The 17,059-nt window shown below is 40.3% G+C and overlaps 2 protein-coding genes across 3 annotated transcripts in view; one reads left to right on the plus strand and one right to left on the minus strand.

The window, feature by feature from the left end:
- Positions 1 to 983: 983 nt before the first annotated feature.
- On the minus strand, positions 984 to 16,972 carry SAXO2 (stabilizer of axonemal microtubules 2). 2 transcript variants are annotated; one of them, XM_070762037.1, is made up of 5 exons: positions 16,742 to 16,889; positions 10,463 to 10,681; positions 9,051 to 9,230; positions 4,885 to 5,087; positions 984 to 3,267 (listed from the first exon to the last, which is right to left on the minus strand). In XM_070762037.1, exons 3-5 carry the CDS (start codon positions 9,167 to 9,169, stop codon positions 2,276 to 2,278), a joined length of 1,314 nt encoding a protein of 437 aa, XP_070618138.1. In that variant the 5' UTR covers positions 9,170 to 9,230; positions 10,463 to 10,681; positions 16,742 to 16,889; the 3' UTR covers positions 984 to 2,275. The 2 variants fall into 2 exon arrangements, with proteins under 2 accessions (XP_070618138.1, XP_070618137.1); XM_070762036.1 differs by lacking the exon at positions 10,463 to 10,681 and having other exon boundaries at positions 16,742 to 16,972.
- Positions 16,946 to 17,059, plus strand: part of EFL1 (elongation factor like GTPase 1) — an 85,946-nt gene continuing 85,832 nt past the window's right edge. The window contains exon 1 of the mRNA XM_070762034.1: positions 16,946 to 17,048. The gene's annotated coding sequence lies outside the window, so the exon portion shown is untranslated. The remainder of the gene's footprint in view (positions 17,049 to 17,059) is intronic.

Raw genomic sequence — 17,059 nt, forward strand, 5'->3', positions numbered from 1 at the left:
TCAGGCATCTATGATCCCGGCCATTAAAGGGAGTCCTCAGCTTGTGATGTCAATTTAGCCCAACATTTCTGTTATTAAGAGAGAGAATTACTAAGTGAATTTTCCCCATTTTTTGATCTTCCTTGTTAGTAACATTGTTGTGGTTAGCTCTGGCCCAGCTCCTGCCCCAAGGACTGTGGATGTGGGGGAGACATCCACATGCTGCAGGCCTGTTTTGCCCCCCGGTGGAATCTGATGATGAAGGCTCCTCTGACCAAGAAGACATGAGTGACAGGGAGGAGGAGAGTGTGGCAGACAGCTCAGAAGGAGATCAGTTATCTAGCTCCTCCTTGGATTCAGAACAAGAGTTAATGATACAGCCACGCATGGGGAGAGCGTTGGAGAGGCAACAATAACTGAGAGATTATTATCAAAGAAAATGAGGCCACCTGTGGTTGGGTGGGGCTGTGGTCATTAGTGAGGCTGCTATAAATAGCAGCCTGTGGGTTTGGCCATTGTGGAGGATTATCTGATTGTTGTGTTTCGTGACTGCTTTACTGACTTTGACCTTTTGTGTGCTGATTTTCCCCCGCTTTGAAACTAAACCAGAGCAAAGTGTGTTTCACTTTGTGAAAGAAGAAGGACTGTGAATTGCCTCACAGCTGCAAGCTAAGTATCACAGAACTGATAAGGGACTTGTACAAATTACCAGTTTGTTTGGAGACCAGTGCTCTTTGCTATACCAAAAGAGGGCTTAGTTTTAAGTGACTTTTCATTATAAAGAACATTGTTTTGAATTTTCAAACGTGTGTGTGTCTGAAATTTGTACCTGTGAATTTTTGGGAGGAGTCTACCAGAGAGCCCAACAGAACAAACATGGATATAAAGTGAATCTGGTTTCCGCAGAAGACATAAATATATGACCATTTCAGAGCAAATGGGATTTTCTACACCCTTAGCCTAAGTGCAATCTTTCAAAATATTTTAAGAAACGGAAAATATAATGTGGCACAAAAAGTATTTAATTAGATTTTTTTTTTTAGAGCAATACATTTACATAGGACAAGTTATAAAATAAACGGATGCTAATCTCAGTCTGTATCTGTGTGAGTGACACAACACAAACATTCCCAGACATTTAGATGGTTTCCTGTCCTTTTCTGGATGATTTATTTTTTTGCTCTTTTGACACTATTTATCAATCTCAGTCTCTTATTTTGCTAACTTGGAAACAGAGCAGAAGGATCACACGGTGCGTCAATTATAAAACGATTTCCTTAAATTAATGCCTACCAAAGAACCCGGAGGTAAACTTCAATCTATCATTTTGAAACAGAAACACTCACTGGAACAAATTTCATCAGTTTAGGACTAATCAAACCAAGGACTTCATTAATAATAATATTTTTTTAAAAATAAAAAAAACCATGACGTCTGAAATAACAATCTGAAAGGCAGATTCGTCATTCTGCAATGTTATCTTGCCTTTTTTACTCAATAAGAAATTGAGCCAAGTTTGGGGTGGGAAAGCTTCCCCATCTATCTAGCTGAGGCCCCATGTTTACTTCTGATCCTATAAATTCTTCCTGGATAGTTAGCTCAGCTGAATTCAACAGGAGATGCTTCATCTATCAGTGCGATTCTGCCTTCTGCCCCAACCCCAAAATTTGGGTTGATAGGATTAGGGTGGCAGGAATTTAAGGTACAAACCTGCAGATCAGTGGCCAATTAAATGTCATTGATGCTCTAGGAAGCCCCATAAATTATTTTTTAAAAAGCTAGTTCCAAGGTCTCATGCCATTAGAAATACGTTTGGTTCAAGGTATTTTAGGCTTATTTGTAAACATAATCATTTATAGGCTCCTATTGTTCTCTCTAGCCACTGATGTCTCAATTCTAGCTCACTTCTGTGACCTGGAATTACTAGAGATGAGATGCTGCAAATTAACCTGGAAAATTATAGGTACCGTATAAATAAGGATTCTCGTTTGAGAAAATACATCACTACAAACAGATTACATTTGAATCACACCACACAGTACATAGTAGAAGTGTTTACTGTATATTAAATTTGTCAAAATATTGCCAAAGAGACATTTTCATTAAGGATTAAAATTATTTAAAGAGAAAATAAAAATTCCATAGAAATACTGATTTCAGTTTCCATCCCTATTCTTGTAAACGTTTCAGTTTTCATGTTCCCAAAACCTTGTAATCATTGTGCTTATTTTAATAGCGAGCGCCGCCGTATTAGTCTGCCTAAGGCGTGAGATTCTTTAGCAAAAATAATCGGAGATTAGGACACGACTGCTATTTCTTTCGGAATGTGATTGCCATTTGGATGGACAACCTTGCTGACATCTGGGGTCACTTTGCGGAAGAATTTGTGACCCCGCGAATCGGTGTTGACGTAGAGGTATCCCGGAGGAGACGGGTAATTTACAGGGCAAATCTCTTTTTTCTTCGGGGTATAGTCCGTATGATATATGGATTCATCCTGGAAGCGGGCCGAAGTGGACAAAACCACCTTTGGAGGTTTGCAGCTCTGGGTTGGGATTAGACTGTGTGGCGTATAGTGAGACCGGAAGGTGGTGACGTTGTCGATTTTACCCGAGGGCTTCGGTATCTCCTGGGGCTTTTTAATCATTCCCGGGGGATGGATATCCCAAGCTTGGAAGGAATCTCTCATCGTTGTGTTCTCTTGGAAGGGAAGGTTGGTCTTTTGGACCTTCTCCAGCGGTTTCACGAGGACCACTGGAGAGATGACGTGAGCCGGGTAATCGAGGCGGGATGTGGAAGTAAACTCCATGCTGCCTGTAGGCGGAGCGTAGACCTTACCTTTGCGTAGCTCGGGCAAGGAAACCATCCACGGCTGAAAGCGGTCGCGGAATTCTGACATCCCCTCAAAATCGGACTTGGTTTCCATTCTGGTGGGTTCGGGCTTGCAGCTTTTGGGGAGATCTCCAGGGAGGCCCCTAAAATCGCTCTGGTGGGTGGTGACGTTTTCGAAAGGCTGGCTGCTGGGCCTGTAGGCTTCTCTCAACTGTTGCCACCTGGGTTCCAGCTGATGGGCAACATAGTCGCTCCGGTGACTTGTGTCGCTAATGAAAGGTTGGTCCGACAGCGTGGTGGCATCGGCAGGTTTAATGAGCTTCCGGAGGGCAAATTCCCTCGGAATAAACGCATCCTGGGTGGTGGTGGCGTTTCCAAACTTTTCAGCGGGGGGATGGTAGATGCGCTCCACTTTACAGGACTCCCTTTTGTCTATTTCCCAGGGTTTAAAGTCGGCTTTAAGGCAAAAAAAACAAAAATGATTACATTTATTATTTATTAATTGGACTTTTTGATGGAAGTGGCTATTCTTCCCTTTTTGCTCACCTAAGGGGAGGCCGGTGATCAGAGGTGGGTTCTGCCTGGTTTGCCTGAAGCAGTAGCAAACTGCTGGTGACGTCACCAAGTTGGTTTGGTTGGTGGTGAGCCCAATTTAGCGTTCCAGCTAGTGAACGCCACCTTTTTTTCTGGATACAGTGTTCCCTCGATTTTCGCGGGTTCGAACTTCGCGAAAGTCTATACCACGGTTTTTCAAAAATATTAATTAAAAAAATACTTTGCGGTTTCCCCCCCCCATACCACGGTTTTTCCCGACCGATGACGTCATATGTCATTGCCAAACTTTTGTCCTCCTTTAATAAATATATATTTTTAATAAACTTTAATAAATAAACATAGTGAGTAATAATCTAAATGATTGAGAAAGGAATGGGAAATTGTAATTTAGGGGTTTAAAGTGTTAAGGGAAGGCTTGTGATACTGTTCATAGCCAAAAATAGTGTAATTACGTCCGCATCTCTATCTCTACTTCGCGGAAATTCGACTTTCGCAGGCAGTCTCGGAACGCATCCCCGCGAAAGTCGAGGGAACACTGTATTTTTTGGGGGGGGGATTTTGGGGGGACTTTTTTTCTTCTGTGCATGAGCTGAAGCTGAGTTTCCCACACTGCGTATGTGCCGCTGTCTTGTTTTTGGCTTTTAAAAAAATGTTTTGGAATTTTCAGCGCTACGTGCGCGCCCATGTGGTGTGGCCATGCAACAAGGGAGGAAACAAACTGGCAGTAAGGTAGGTTGGAACCAGTGGTGGGCAACTAGCCGGAATGCTAAATTGGACTCACCGCCGCGGCTTGTGAGTGCTTGCACAGCCAGCGCGATTTTGTTTCTGCACCTGTGGTAGAAAAATTGCGCACGGAGCCGCAGGTGCACCCGTTTTTCAGTGAGGTTTTCTGCTTCCGCGCATGCCGAAACGGGTGCAACTGCGGCTCCATGCATGATTTTGCTACCTCCAAATACGCTACCTCCAAATATGCTACCATCAAATAAGCTTTGGGAAACATGTTTGATGGAACATGCTCCAGTCTATCAGCAATATATATTGCTCAAAATAAATAAATAAAGGGAACACTCAAAGAACGCATCCTAGATCTGAATGAATGAAATATTCTCATTGAATATTTCATTTGCACAACTATTCCATTTGCACAAAAAGCATGTGAAATTGACTGCGTTGCTTCCCAAGTGGACAGTTTGATTACACGGAAGTTTGGTTTACTTGGTGCTACGTTCTGTTGTTTAAATGTTTCCTTCATTTTTTTGAGCAGTGTAGTTCTCTTAGTGATTTCGTGAACTGAACTAAGTTGTGGTCCCAGAACCTAATGATGACATTAAACTACAAAGTGCTCTTCATAAGCGTGTCGGCTGCTGATTAGACATCTTTCAATTACAGGGAAATTATTAGGATGGCTTTGCAACAACCAAGCCTGAATTTGTCTCTCTAAAGCAGCAAATTAACACTTCATCATCCTTGGCAATTTTTTTCCCCCATTTGTAAAAATAATTGCTACTACAGTATTACCTTGGTAGGTTGGAATGGTGTTCAGTTTACATTTAGCAAGGTGTTTCTTTTCTGCAGGTCTTACTATTAGTACGGGTTCTATTTTGTGGGGATTGTAATCTCTTCTGTAAGTGGTTCCCAGGTCAATTTCTCCAGCCATGGGCTTGTATTCCTCCTGTGCCCGAACAGGTCGATATGTTATATCATATGGGAGATAATCAGATCTGGTAGGAGGAGAGGAGAAAAAAAACCTCTTGATAGAGATACCATATCTGCAGCATTTAGTCAATAAATCAATAAACCGGACCAGAATATCTCCGGGACCGCCTTCTGCCGCACGAATCCCAGCAACCAGTTAGGTCCCACAGAGTTGGCCTTCTCCGGGTCCCGTCAACTAAACAATGTCGTTTGGCGGGACCCAGGGGAAGAGCCTTCTCTGTGGCGGCCCCGACCCTTTGGAACCAACTCCCCCCAGATATCAGAGTTGCCCCCACCCTCCTAGCCTTTCGTAAGCTCCTTAAAACCCACCTCTGTCGTCAGGCATGGGGGAATTGACATTTTCCCTCCCCCTAGGCTTATAAAATTTATGTATGGTATGCTAGTATGTATGATTGGTTTCTAAATTGGGGTTTTATAAATTAATTAAATATTAGATTTGTTACATTGTATCATTATTGCTGTGAGCCGCCCCGAGTCTGCGGAGAGGGGCGGCATACAAATCTGATAAATAGATAGATAGATAGATAGATAGATAGATAGATAGATAGATAGATAGATAGATAAATAAAATCTTTGGATTGATTGAAAGTGGGACTCTTAATTAAAATTAAGAAGAGAAAACTAAGGAGAGAAAGTTAAATATTTCTAGGGCAAATGCCTACAAAACATAAGGTTGGTAAGCCTCATTTGAAAAGGAACATCCTTCCTTTCCTTCCTCCTTCCCTCTTTCCTTTTCCTTCATTTCTTCCTTCCTTCCTTCATCCCTTCTTCATTTTCCTTCCTTCCCTCCCTCCCTCTTTTCTGCACAAATCCCGGTAGGCATCTTGGGAAGATTTCATAACAATTTGATCCAAGTTTAAAAATACAAAGCTTAAAAAACCCTAAAACACACACACAAAATATAAATGGTCAAAAAGAAATTTTAAAAAGTGCAGAGAAAATAAACAAAGAATATCAAGAAATGATTCCCCCCCTTCATCATGACAAGTAGTTTCAAGTAACTTATCACCTTCTCTGACGTTTTGACAAAAACTTCCCATATCTCATCTGTTATCTATAAACAAATTATAAAGCCTCATCATTCAATGTTAATCAGCAAAAGTCCATTAAGAGTTACCAGAAATAGCAACATATATATTTCAACCTTCCTCGAGCATTAGTGGAAAAGAAAAATTAATTCTCTCTTTTTTTTAAATGATGGTGAAAAGGTCAAAAGAGATCTACAAAAAGGTCCAGATAAAATGGACTTGGGCTGAAACACAGATGTGTCTTTTCTCCCAAAGTGTGTATCAGTCTTTTAGGCAGTTTGTGATTCCTGGCAGCCGTCTGGACAAGTCGCTGCAGTTTTCTTGGCAAGATTTCAGAACTGTTTTGCCATTGTCTCCTTCCTAGCAAGCTTCCTTGGGAGGGAAAGAGAGACTCTGGCCCACTTCTCTTAGGGTTGATATTCCTGGAGGCGTCTGTAATATGGTAAATGATTTAGCTTTACTAGATAAATGGTCAAAGCAATGGAAACTGCAGTTTAATGTTTCCAAATGTAAAATAATGCACTTGGGGAAAAGGAATCCTCAATCTGAGTATTGCATTGGCAGTTCTGTGTTAGCAAAAACATCAGAAGAGAAGGATTTAGGGGTAGTGATTTCTGACAGTCTCAAAATGGGTAAGCAGTGCAGTCAGGTGGTAGGGAAAGCAAGTAGGATGCTTGGCTGCACAGCTAGAGGTATAACTATAGAGGGATATAGCATTGCTTCCAGCTGTAGGGATTCAGCTCCAGTGATCTTAGAAGCCAATGTCCTAGAAGAACTTGAACAATTAAAGATAAATAAGGCAATGGGTCCAGATGGCATCCACCCCAGAGTTCTTAAAGAACTCAGATCTGTCATTGCTACCCCCCTGACTGATTTGTTTAACCAATCCCTGTTAACAGGAGATGTTCCTGAGGATTGGAGAATGGCCAATGTTGTGCCTATCCACAAGAAGGGCAGTAGAGAAGAAGCTGGTAACTACAGGCCAGTTAGCTTGACATCAGTTGTGGTTAAAATGATGGAGACTCTACTCAAAAAGAGGATAAATCAGCACCTAAAAAAACAATAACTTATTGGACCCAAATCAGCATGGCTTTACTGAAGGCAAATCATGTCAGACTAATCTCATTGATTTCTTTGACTATGTCACAAAGGTGTTGGATGAAGGTGGTGCTGTGGATATTGCCTACCTGGACTTCAGCAAAGCCTTTGATACGGTTCCACATAAAGAGCTGATAGATAAATTAGTGAAGATTGGACTTAATCCCTGGATAGTTCAATGGATTTGCAGCTGGCTGAAGCGTAGACATCAGAGAGTTATTGTTAACGGCGAGTATTCTGAGCAGAGTCAGGTTACAAGCGGTGTGCCACAAGGGTCTGTTCTGGGTCCTATTCTTTTTAATATGTTTGTGAGTGACATAGGGGAAGGTTTGGTAGGGAAGGTTTGTCTATTTGCCGATGACTCTAAAGTGTGCAATAGGGTTGATATTCCTGGAGGCGTCTGTAATATGGTAAATGATTTAGCTTTACTAGATAAATGGTCAAAACAATGGAAACTGCAGTTTAATGTTTCCAAATGTAAAATAATGCACTTGGGGAAAAGGAATCCTCAATCTGAGTATTGCATTGGCAGTTCTGTGTTAGCAAAAACTTCAGAAGAGAAGGATTATGGGGTAGTGATTTCTGACAGTCTCAAAATGGGTGAACAGTGCAGTCAGGTGGTAGGGAAAGCAAGTAGGATGCTTGGCTGCATAGCTAGAGGTATAACAAGCAGGAAGAGGGAGATTGTGACCCCGCAATATAGAGCGCTGGTGAGACCCCATTTGGAATACTGTGTTCAGTTCACCTACAAAAAGATATTGACAAAATTGAACGGGTCCAAAAGGGCTACAAGAATGGTGGAAGGTCTTAAGCATAAAACGTATCAGGAAAGACTTCATGAACTCCATCTGTATAGTCTGGAGGACAGAAGGAAAAGGGGGGACATGATCGAAACATTTAAATATGTTAAAGGGTTAAATAAGGTTCAGGAGGGAAGTGTTTTTAATAGGAAAGTGAACACAAGAACAAGGGGACACAATGTGAAGTTAGTTGGGGGAAAGATCAGAAGCAACGTGAGAAAATATTATTTGACTGAAAGAGTAGTAGATCCTTGGTACAAACTTCCAGCAGACGTGGTTGGTAAATCCACAGTAACTGAATTTAAACATGCCTGGGATAAACATATATCCATCCTAAGATAAAATACAGAAAATAGTATAAGGGCAGACTAGATGGACCATGAGGTCTTTTCCTGCCGTCAGTCTTCTATGTTTCTATGTTTCTAAAATTACCCAACTGGCTTTGTGCCTTAAGAACAATAGAACTCATAGTCTGCTCGGTACCTTAACCATTACATCAAATTGGCTCTTTTTTCTCTCTTACATAAAACAAAACATTAGCGCACCAGAGTTCTTTTTTTTCTTTCCCTCATTCCTTGATTCATGTGCAACATTTTCAAATCTTCTTTCTATCCATAAAAAACATGGTGCTGATCTCTTTATTCACACAGCAGATCTATCAACTGTTGGCTGTGTAATGATTTTGATTGAAACTACACTGCTCAAAATAAATAAATAAAGGGAACGCTTAAACAACACAATATAACTCCAAGTAAATCAAACTTCTGTGAAATCAAACTGTCCACTTAGGAAGCAACACTGATTGACCATCAATTTCACTTGCTGTTGTGCATATTCGACTTTGTACAGAACAGAGTATTCAATGAGAATATTTCATTCATTCAGATCTAGGATGTGTTCTTGGAGTGTTCCCTTTATTTTTTTTGAGCCGTGTGTATCGCGAGCTTACCTCAACACGAATCTCAACAAGCTACCTTGTACCTCTTCTCCTGTCTTCCTGATTTCGTTGGAATTCCAGTTTCTAGCGTTGCACCATATTTACCTGAAAGTGGTGAGGCCTTCCATTTTCCCTCCATGGTTCCGATATTCCTGCTTGGGCCTGAGGCTCTTGGGCGGAAGGACGTTGCGGTATAAAGGGTATTTTTCTGTGTATTCCGTCATGGGGCTTAACTCTCTTCCATAGTCATAAATCCTTGTAGGATTATGAGGACAACGATGACGTCTGGGATCAAAAAGCAACCAGGAAATAAAAACATAAATGAAGACCATCATCAAAGATAATGCAAGCGCTATCCAAGATCTAGAGACAGTGATTACTACTTGAAATATTAGGGGCAGCATTGCTAACACTGCAAAAACCGCATATTTACTGATAAGATAAAATTACATTTATCGTAAGTTGCTTCTTTTACAGACCACGTTTGGGATAATTCAGTTAAGTTCAGTCTTGCAGACTGTTCCCAGTCTATAAATGAATGAACAAAGACAAAGCATTCTTCATTGCTCAGATAAAACTAATCCAAAGAAAACTACAGTCTCCATTAGGACTTTTTAAGTTTCCTGACAGTTTATAATCAAAATGAATTCCTCAGGTCTCCTAGTTTGGATAAGGGGGGAAAATATAGGTTTCAGTAGAATTTAGTAATACTGAAATGCATTTTACGGAAATTCAACAGAGGTCCTAAAAAGAGAGAAAGAAATTACATTAAAAAGATTAACCTGTCAGCAGAAAGTATTCTGTCTTCCACATTTTGTGAGATGAATATTAAAAGATGGCCTTCTCTTTAAGATGTTTCTTATCTACTGTCCAGAATTCAACCCAGTTAGGGCTGGGATCAAAGTCAAAGGTAGATGAAGGGGAACCTAAAGTATCTCTTGACCGCACAGAATAAGCATAGGGCTAAATATATATATATATGATATAGCAGCTTTTCATTGGACATATAATTCTTTAAGGGGCTTAGGCCAGACTTAATATCTTCTTTTCCACATATTTTATCCTCAATGTATTACTGGGATGACAGGTTGATAAAGAATGAGCTGGAAGACTGAACTGGGGCTTGAATGCAAATGTCTTAAGTTGATGACAATTTGATGGCTTTTCAACAGGAGGCTCTTTGTAGAGTTGTCATCAAGACTTACAAGGAGGGGTGGGTGGGTTTCAAACAGCTGACTGTGTCGGGTTTGAGGGGTGTGATAAAGTGACCTCTGCTCTTTCCTTTAATTCATTTATCTTTGCCTCATGGGTCAGGAGTTCAGGAACTCTCGGGATGAGACATCTAATTCTGCAGACAGTGGCTGAAGATTTGTGGCCCCATAAAGCCAGGCCTTTTGGATCCCCCTGCATTTTTGTTCTCGGGGGTTTTGACAGCTTCTCTGGAGTCAGCTGCTGTTACACTCATGGAAACAACTTAAAACATTCGCCAAATCCCCCTGTCATCAAAATGATCTCACCTCCTTGTAAGATTGCTTATTCCTCTGTAGTTGTCAAGGAACGACTTACTGGTTGAGACGCGGTGAATTGTGACATCAGAAGGAAGTCAACCAGTCAACATTCTCCCCTCTTTCCTCTCTTTCGTTCTATATATTCTGACTTTCCTTTTCTCCTGAAAGCAGTTTCTGGAACGCTAAATCTCATCTTCTTAGATCTCTCTTATTCTCAACTGTCTAACGCTATAGAATAATTCAAAAAGAGCAGTTTAATTTATCTTTTATCTCCTTCCATGGCACCGATATAAGTTACAGTTACTTTTGAGCAAACTTGTGATTTCGGTCTTAAGGGTACTTTAGGTTTCAAGAAACGAATTGCTGTGCAGTATTTAGTTGGGAAGATTTGAAACCTTTTCTATAATTGTTTAGGAAAATAGCAACTCTTTCCCCCTAGGCCGTTACAATTTTATGCATGGTATGTCTGCATGTCTGTTTGGTTTTTATTATAATGGGTTTTTAATTGTTTTTAGTATTGGATTATTATTATATGCTGTCTTATTATTGTTGTTAGCCGCCCTGAGTCTTCGGAGAGGGGCGGCATACAAATCCAATAAATAAATGAATGAATGAATGAATGAATGAATGAATGAATGATAAACAAACAAACAAACAAACAAACTCAAGTGGAAGTGGGAAACAGCCAACATGGCTTTGTTACAAGTGAATGTCTTTACTGTATTTTATTCTCTAACAAGGCTAATACATAGAATGCAGCTGCGAGAGCTATCATGGTCCTACCTAAATATGCCCATGTCACACCAACACTCCGCAGTCTGCATTGGTTGCCGATCGGTTTCCGGTCACAATTCAAAGTGTTGGTTATGACCTATAAAGCCCTTCATGGCACCGGACCAGATTATCTCAGGGACTGCCTTCTGCTGCACGAATCCCAGCGACCAGTTAGGTCCCACAGAGTTGGCCTTCTCCGGGTCCCGTCAACTAAATAATGTCGTTTGGCGGGATCCAGGGGAAGAGCCTTCTCTGTGGCGGCCCCGACCCTCTGGAACCAACTTCCCCCTAGATATCAGAGTTGCCCCCACCCTCCTTACCTTTCGTAAGCTCCTTAAAACCCACCTCTGTCGTCAGGCATGGGGGAACTGAGATATTCCCTTCCCCCTAGGCTTATAAAATTTATGCATGGTATGTCTGTATGTATGATTGGTTTCTTAACTTGGGGTTTTTTTACATTACTTTTAATATTAGATTTGTTCATATTGTCTTTTTACTGTTGTTAGCCGCCCCGAGTCTACGGAGAGGGGCAGCATACAAATCTAATTAATAAAATAAATGAATAAAATAAATAAATACGACCATGGCATAGAAATCTCCTGACACTGAGAACAATTAACCAGTGACACAACTTGCCTGCAGAAGTTGTGGGTGCTGCATCACTGGAGGCTTTCAAGAAGAGAGGACAGCCATTTGTCTAGAACAGTATAGGTCAGTGATGGCGAACCCATGGCACAGGTCAGCTCCAACATGCATGTGTATGCTAGCCAGCTGATTTTTGGCTTACACAGAGGCTCTGGGAGGGCGTTTTTGGCTTCCAGGGCGATGGGAGAGGGCATTTAGGGGAGTACATAAGCACACTAGAGTGCCTTCCGTCCCCTGTCCTATTGTCTCTCCTATAGCTCCTATATCTTCTCTACTATATCTCTATAAGCTTCATTGTATATTATTGTGTATTGGACAAAATAAATAATAAAATAAATAAAAATAAATAAAAATAAATAAAATAAAATAATAATAATAATAAATAAATAAAATAAATAAAATAAATAAAATAAATAAAATAAATAAAATAAATAAAATAAATAAAATAAATAAAATAAATAAAATAAATAAAATAAATAAAATAAATAAAATAAATAAAATAAATAAAATAAATAAAATAAATTAAAGTAAAGTAAAATAAAATAAAATAAATAAAATAAATAAAATAAATAAAATAAATAAATAAAATAAATAAAATAAAATAAAAAAATAAAATAAAATAAAATAAAAAAATAATAAAATAAAATAAAATAAAATAAAAAAAAAAATTTTTTTACCCTTCCCCAGCTCCAGGGATAACAGCGCTGCCTCTTTGGCTCCGAAATGGAGATGAACATCGCCCCCTAGAGTCAAGAACAACTAGCACATATGTCCAATGGGAACCTCTACCTTTACCTTTAATACTTGCATGAGTGCTTTTGAGAAGGGGAGATGGCTGTTAAATTACTTTAATGACAACACCATGAATCAGAAGTAGGTGCCATTGAGTTCAATTGGGAATAATAATAATAATAATAATAATAATAATAATAATAATAAATAATTTATCTATAACATAGATAAATAATAGATAAATAATAGATAAATAACATAGATAAATAATTATTTATCTATGTTTCTATGTTCTATGTTTCTATTAGATTTGTATGCCGCCCCTCTCCGAAGCCTCGGGGCGGCTCACAACAATTATATAGATGTCTGTTAAGTTGTATTCAATTGCAATTCAATTTATTGGATTTGTATGCCGCCCTTCTTGGAAGACTCAGGGCAGCAGTATATGTGTGTCATGCACAGGAATGCTTTCAATTGTGATACACTTAGAAAAATCACAACTATCTCAGGGTAGAAGCATTTCTCACAGAAAGAATGTCCCTATGTGTACCATAATGTACCTATTGAGATTATTAATGTCTTAAATCTCAATTACATTTCATTTATGATCATGCACACAGCAGATGAAAGATTACTATATTCCCTCACCACTTACACAACTAGTTTATACATTATCCTATTTTTTTTCCTTCTTCTTAGCAACTCTTAATTTGTGTATGGTTGAATTCCCCGGGTAACAAGACCTAAGCAACAAGGTTTCCCATTGAAACAAATAGTGCTGCTATGAAACCCTGGCAAATGCAGTTAATGCCTGAATCAATACCCACTTGAGATTTTATCAATTACAACACTGTTGAGAATGTTTATTTTGCAAATCATTTGTGGATAATCTTGGTCCACAGAGCTTTTGTTCTGTAGTATTTCATCCCAGAATCTGAACAAAAAAACCCACCACACCAAAACCCTGTTTAGTTTTTAGCTCTCCTGCCTTTTCCACTGTCATGTCATGTTTATATTGGCGAAGATTCAAGCAGTTAATTCACATTATAACTTGGTTTTTTTTGCTTTTTGTTTGTTTAAGTAGGTGACTCCCATATCCCAAATGTTTGTTGAAACTTCCTTTTAGTTCCAAAAGCAGCTGTCATTTTAAATCCCAGGCGGACTCCTTGAATAAGATTCAAGGATTTGGACTCCTAACTTATTCCAACAAGTATCTACTGGAAGGCTCCCTCTTCTTCAAAATGAAAATGCAAGAATTCATAATTATTATTATTCAAGGGCATATTGAAGAGAGGCAACTTTTTAAAACCATATTTAAAGAGCCCGTTGAAAAACTAAAATATAAACAGAAAACTTTGCAACTGATTTTGTAACTGTGATATTCAAGTCACAACACATATCTAGATCTGAAACAATCTATTTCACTATTTATTTGTTTGTTTATTTATTTACTTACTCACTCACTCACTCACTCACTCACTCACTCACTCACTCACTCACTCACTTACTTATTTATTAATCAGATTTGTATGCTGCCCCTCTCCGCAGACTCGGGGCGGCTCACAGCAATAATAATACAATGTAAACAAATCTAATATTTAAGTTAATTTAAAAAACCCCAATTTAGAAACCAATCATACATACTAGCATACCATGCATAAATTTTATAAGCCTAGGGGGAGGGAAAGTGTCAATTCCCCCATGCCTGACGACAGAGGTGGGTTTTAAGGAGCTTACGAAAGGCTAGGAGGGTGGGGGCAACTCTGATATCTGGGGGGAGTTGGTTCCAAAGGGTTGGGGCCACCACAGAGAAGGCTCTTCCCCTGGGTCCCACCAAATGACATTGTTTAGTTGACGAGACCCGGAGAAGGCCAACTCTGTGGGACCTAACTATACAGTGTTCCCTCGATTTTCACGGGTTCGAACTTCGCAAAAAGGCTATACCACGGTTTTTCAAAAATATTAATTAAAAAATACTCTGTGTTTTTTTTCTCTATACTGTACCATGGTTTTCCCCGCCTGATGACGTCATATGTTATCGCCAAACTTTCGTCCGCCTTTAATACATATTTTTTTAAATAAACTTTAATAAATAAACATGGTGAGTAATAAACTAAATGGTTGCTAGGGGAATGGGAAATGGTAATTTAGGGGTTTAAAGTGTTAAGGGATGGCTTGTGATACTGTTCATAGCCAAAAATAGTGTATTTACTTCCGCATCTCTACTTCGCGGAAATTTGACTTTCGCGGGCGGTCTTGGAATGCATCCCCCGTGAAAGTCGAGGGAACACTGTATATAAGAATAATGTTTGAGCGGCACGGTGGCTTAGAGGTGAAGGCCCTTGCCTCTCACTTCAAATGTTGAGAGTTCAATCCTAGGCAGCGATATACGTTTCTCTATGAGGTCACAAAGAGAAAATATCTACTGTAAACTCTGTAGGTGTTAGGAAGGGCATTTGGCCAGTAAATGCTCAGCATCATATAAGTAGTTACCAACTCCACCTCGAACAAAGGGAATGAGGGTTGTATAAAGAAAAAAATAACAGTAATAATATTTAATGATCCCCAGGGTAAAATTACATATACATATGTGTTTGGTTCTAGTATATGTTGCTGGATATGTGTGCGCGTAGGGAGAGAAATGTAATTATTTCCCCTTTTGTATTTTTTTTGCTAGCATTTCTAAAGCTTTATTAAGTTGACAGAACCCTCTTTTGGTGGGAATAAGCAACTCCAATGGAGAGATTTTCATCTCTCAAACAGTAATAATCTTCACTCCTTTTCCCTATAGCAAGATACAGTTTCAACTTATTATTATCCGTCCACATACACACACATTAGTTGCTCAGTGTTCTGTTTCGTTTTTTAAGTGTGCACAACATGCCAGTACACAATTGTCACATTCAGGGTGGATGCTTTTCTTTTTGGATATATTTTTGGAGCCAAAAGAGACAACTCTAAAATGGTGATGGGAAAAAGAACTGTAGCTGTCAAGGATGACTAATTCTGCTGTATTTCCCATGAATAACCGATGGAGAAATTATATCACATAGAAGAGGGAAGCAGAGGTACATACCAGCCCAAGTGCAAGGCAACAAAGTCACTATGCAGAATTGTACAGTGGACAAAAAAATGTTGTGATTTACACAAATTCTTTTCTTAAAGCTGCCCAGTATTGCCCTGGGGTGTTCATTGGGTGCTAGGGACTGAAAGAGATAAGGAGCAGGGGCCATCTAATCTCGCAAGTCAGACTGTGGAACAATCCAGGGTTATTCCCCAATATTATTGGTTATTACCTATAAAGCCCTTCATGGCACCGGACCAGGATATCTGCGAGACCGCCTTCTGCCGCATGAATCCCAGCGTTGGTCTTCTCTGGATACCGTCGACTAAACAATGTCGTCTGGCGGGACCCAGGGGAAGAGCCTTCTCTGTGGCGGCCCTGACCCTCTGGAATCAGCTCCCTCCAGAGATTAGAACTGCCCCTACCCTCCTTGCCTTTCGTAAGCTCCTTAAAACCCACCTTTGTCCTCAGGCATGGGGGAACTGAGACATCTCCCCTGGGCATATACAATTTATGCATGGTATGTTTGTATGTATGTTTGCTTAGTAAATGGGTTTTTTAAAATATTTTAAATTATAATTATTAGATTTGTCATGAACTGTTTTATTTTGTTGTGAGCCGCCCGAGTCTACGGAGAGGGGCGGCATACAAATCTAAATAATAATAATAATAATAATAATAATAATAATAATAATAATAATAATAATAATAGATAAGATAGATAGAGAGAGAGAGAGAGAGAGAGAGAAAGAATTTGGTAGAAAGGCAAAAAGAGTGCGTCTTTTTTTTTAAAAAAATCAACTTTTTAATATACACAACAACCCCGTGGAGTAGGTCGGGCTGAAAGGGGGGGGGGAGCGTGGCCAGGGATTCCGAGCCGCCTTAGCCCTCGCCCGACACCCCTCCACCACGCCAGAAAGAACCCCATCGCGGAAAGTCCTCCCGGGCACACGCGTGTAGAGAACACATTAACGTGTGAAGGACCCCCGATGCGTCCCTTGCGGCCAAGGCGAAACGCGGAGGCTCCGGAGAAGCGTCGCTTCCCGCCTCTCCCCTCCTCGCCGCTTCCTTACCCGCAAGTGCAAATCTGGCACAAGCACTGCGGCTGCTTCATCCTCGCGTCTCCCGCAGCTGTCTTCGTGACCTCCTCCTTCTCTCCCTCCTCCTCGGTAACTAGGGAAGCGCGCCGTCGCTTAGCAACACTCACGGCGTTCTACGCCCCTCCCGGCTTCCGTACCTCGCCACGCCCTTTTCAGGAGGGAAGGAAGAGTCCCGGCTTCCAGACGCTCCGCCCATCCCCTTTCGACGAGTCGCACGGAGCCGCTGCCCAGACGGACTTCCGGTTGGGACGGGGCAAGGCGGATATCGGGCGCCGCGGAGGTCAGTCCAAT

Source organism: Erythrolamprus reginae, chromosome 10, assembly GCF_031021105.1.
Source record: "Erythrolamprus reginae isolate rEryReg1 chromosome 10, rEryReg1.hap1, whole genome shotgun sequence".
Classification (NCBI taxonomy): domain Eukaryota; kingdom Metazoa; phylum Chordata; class Lepidosauria; order Squamata; family Dipsadidae; genus Erythrolamprus; species Erythrolamprus reginae.

Coding starts and splice junctions, on each gene's coding strand:
- SAXO2 (XM_070762036.1), bottom strand. CDS start 16,782: ATGAAGCAGCCGCAGTGCTTGTGCCAGATTTGCACTTGCGG. Junction 9,231..16,741: donor TGCCAGATTTGCACTTGCGG/GTAAGGAAGCGG, acceptor TTTTGATCCCAG/ACGTCATCGTTGTCCTCATA. Junction 5,088..9,050: donor GAAGGCCTCACCACTTTCAG/GTAAATATGGTG, acceptor TCCTCCTACCAG/ATCTGATTATCTCCCATATG.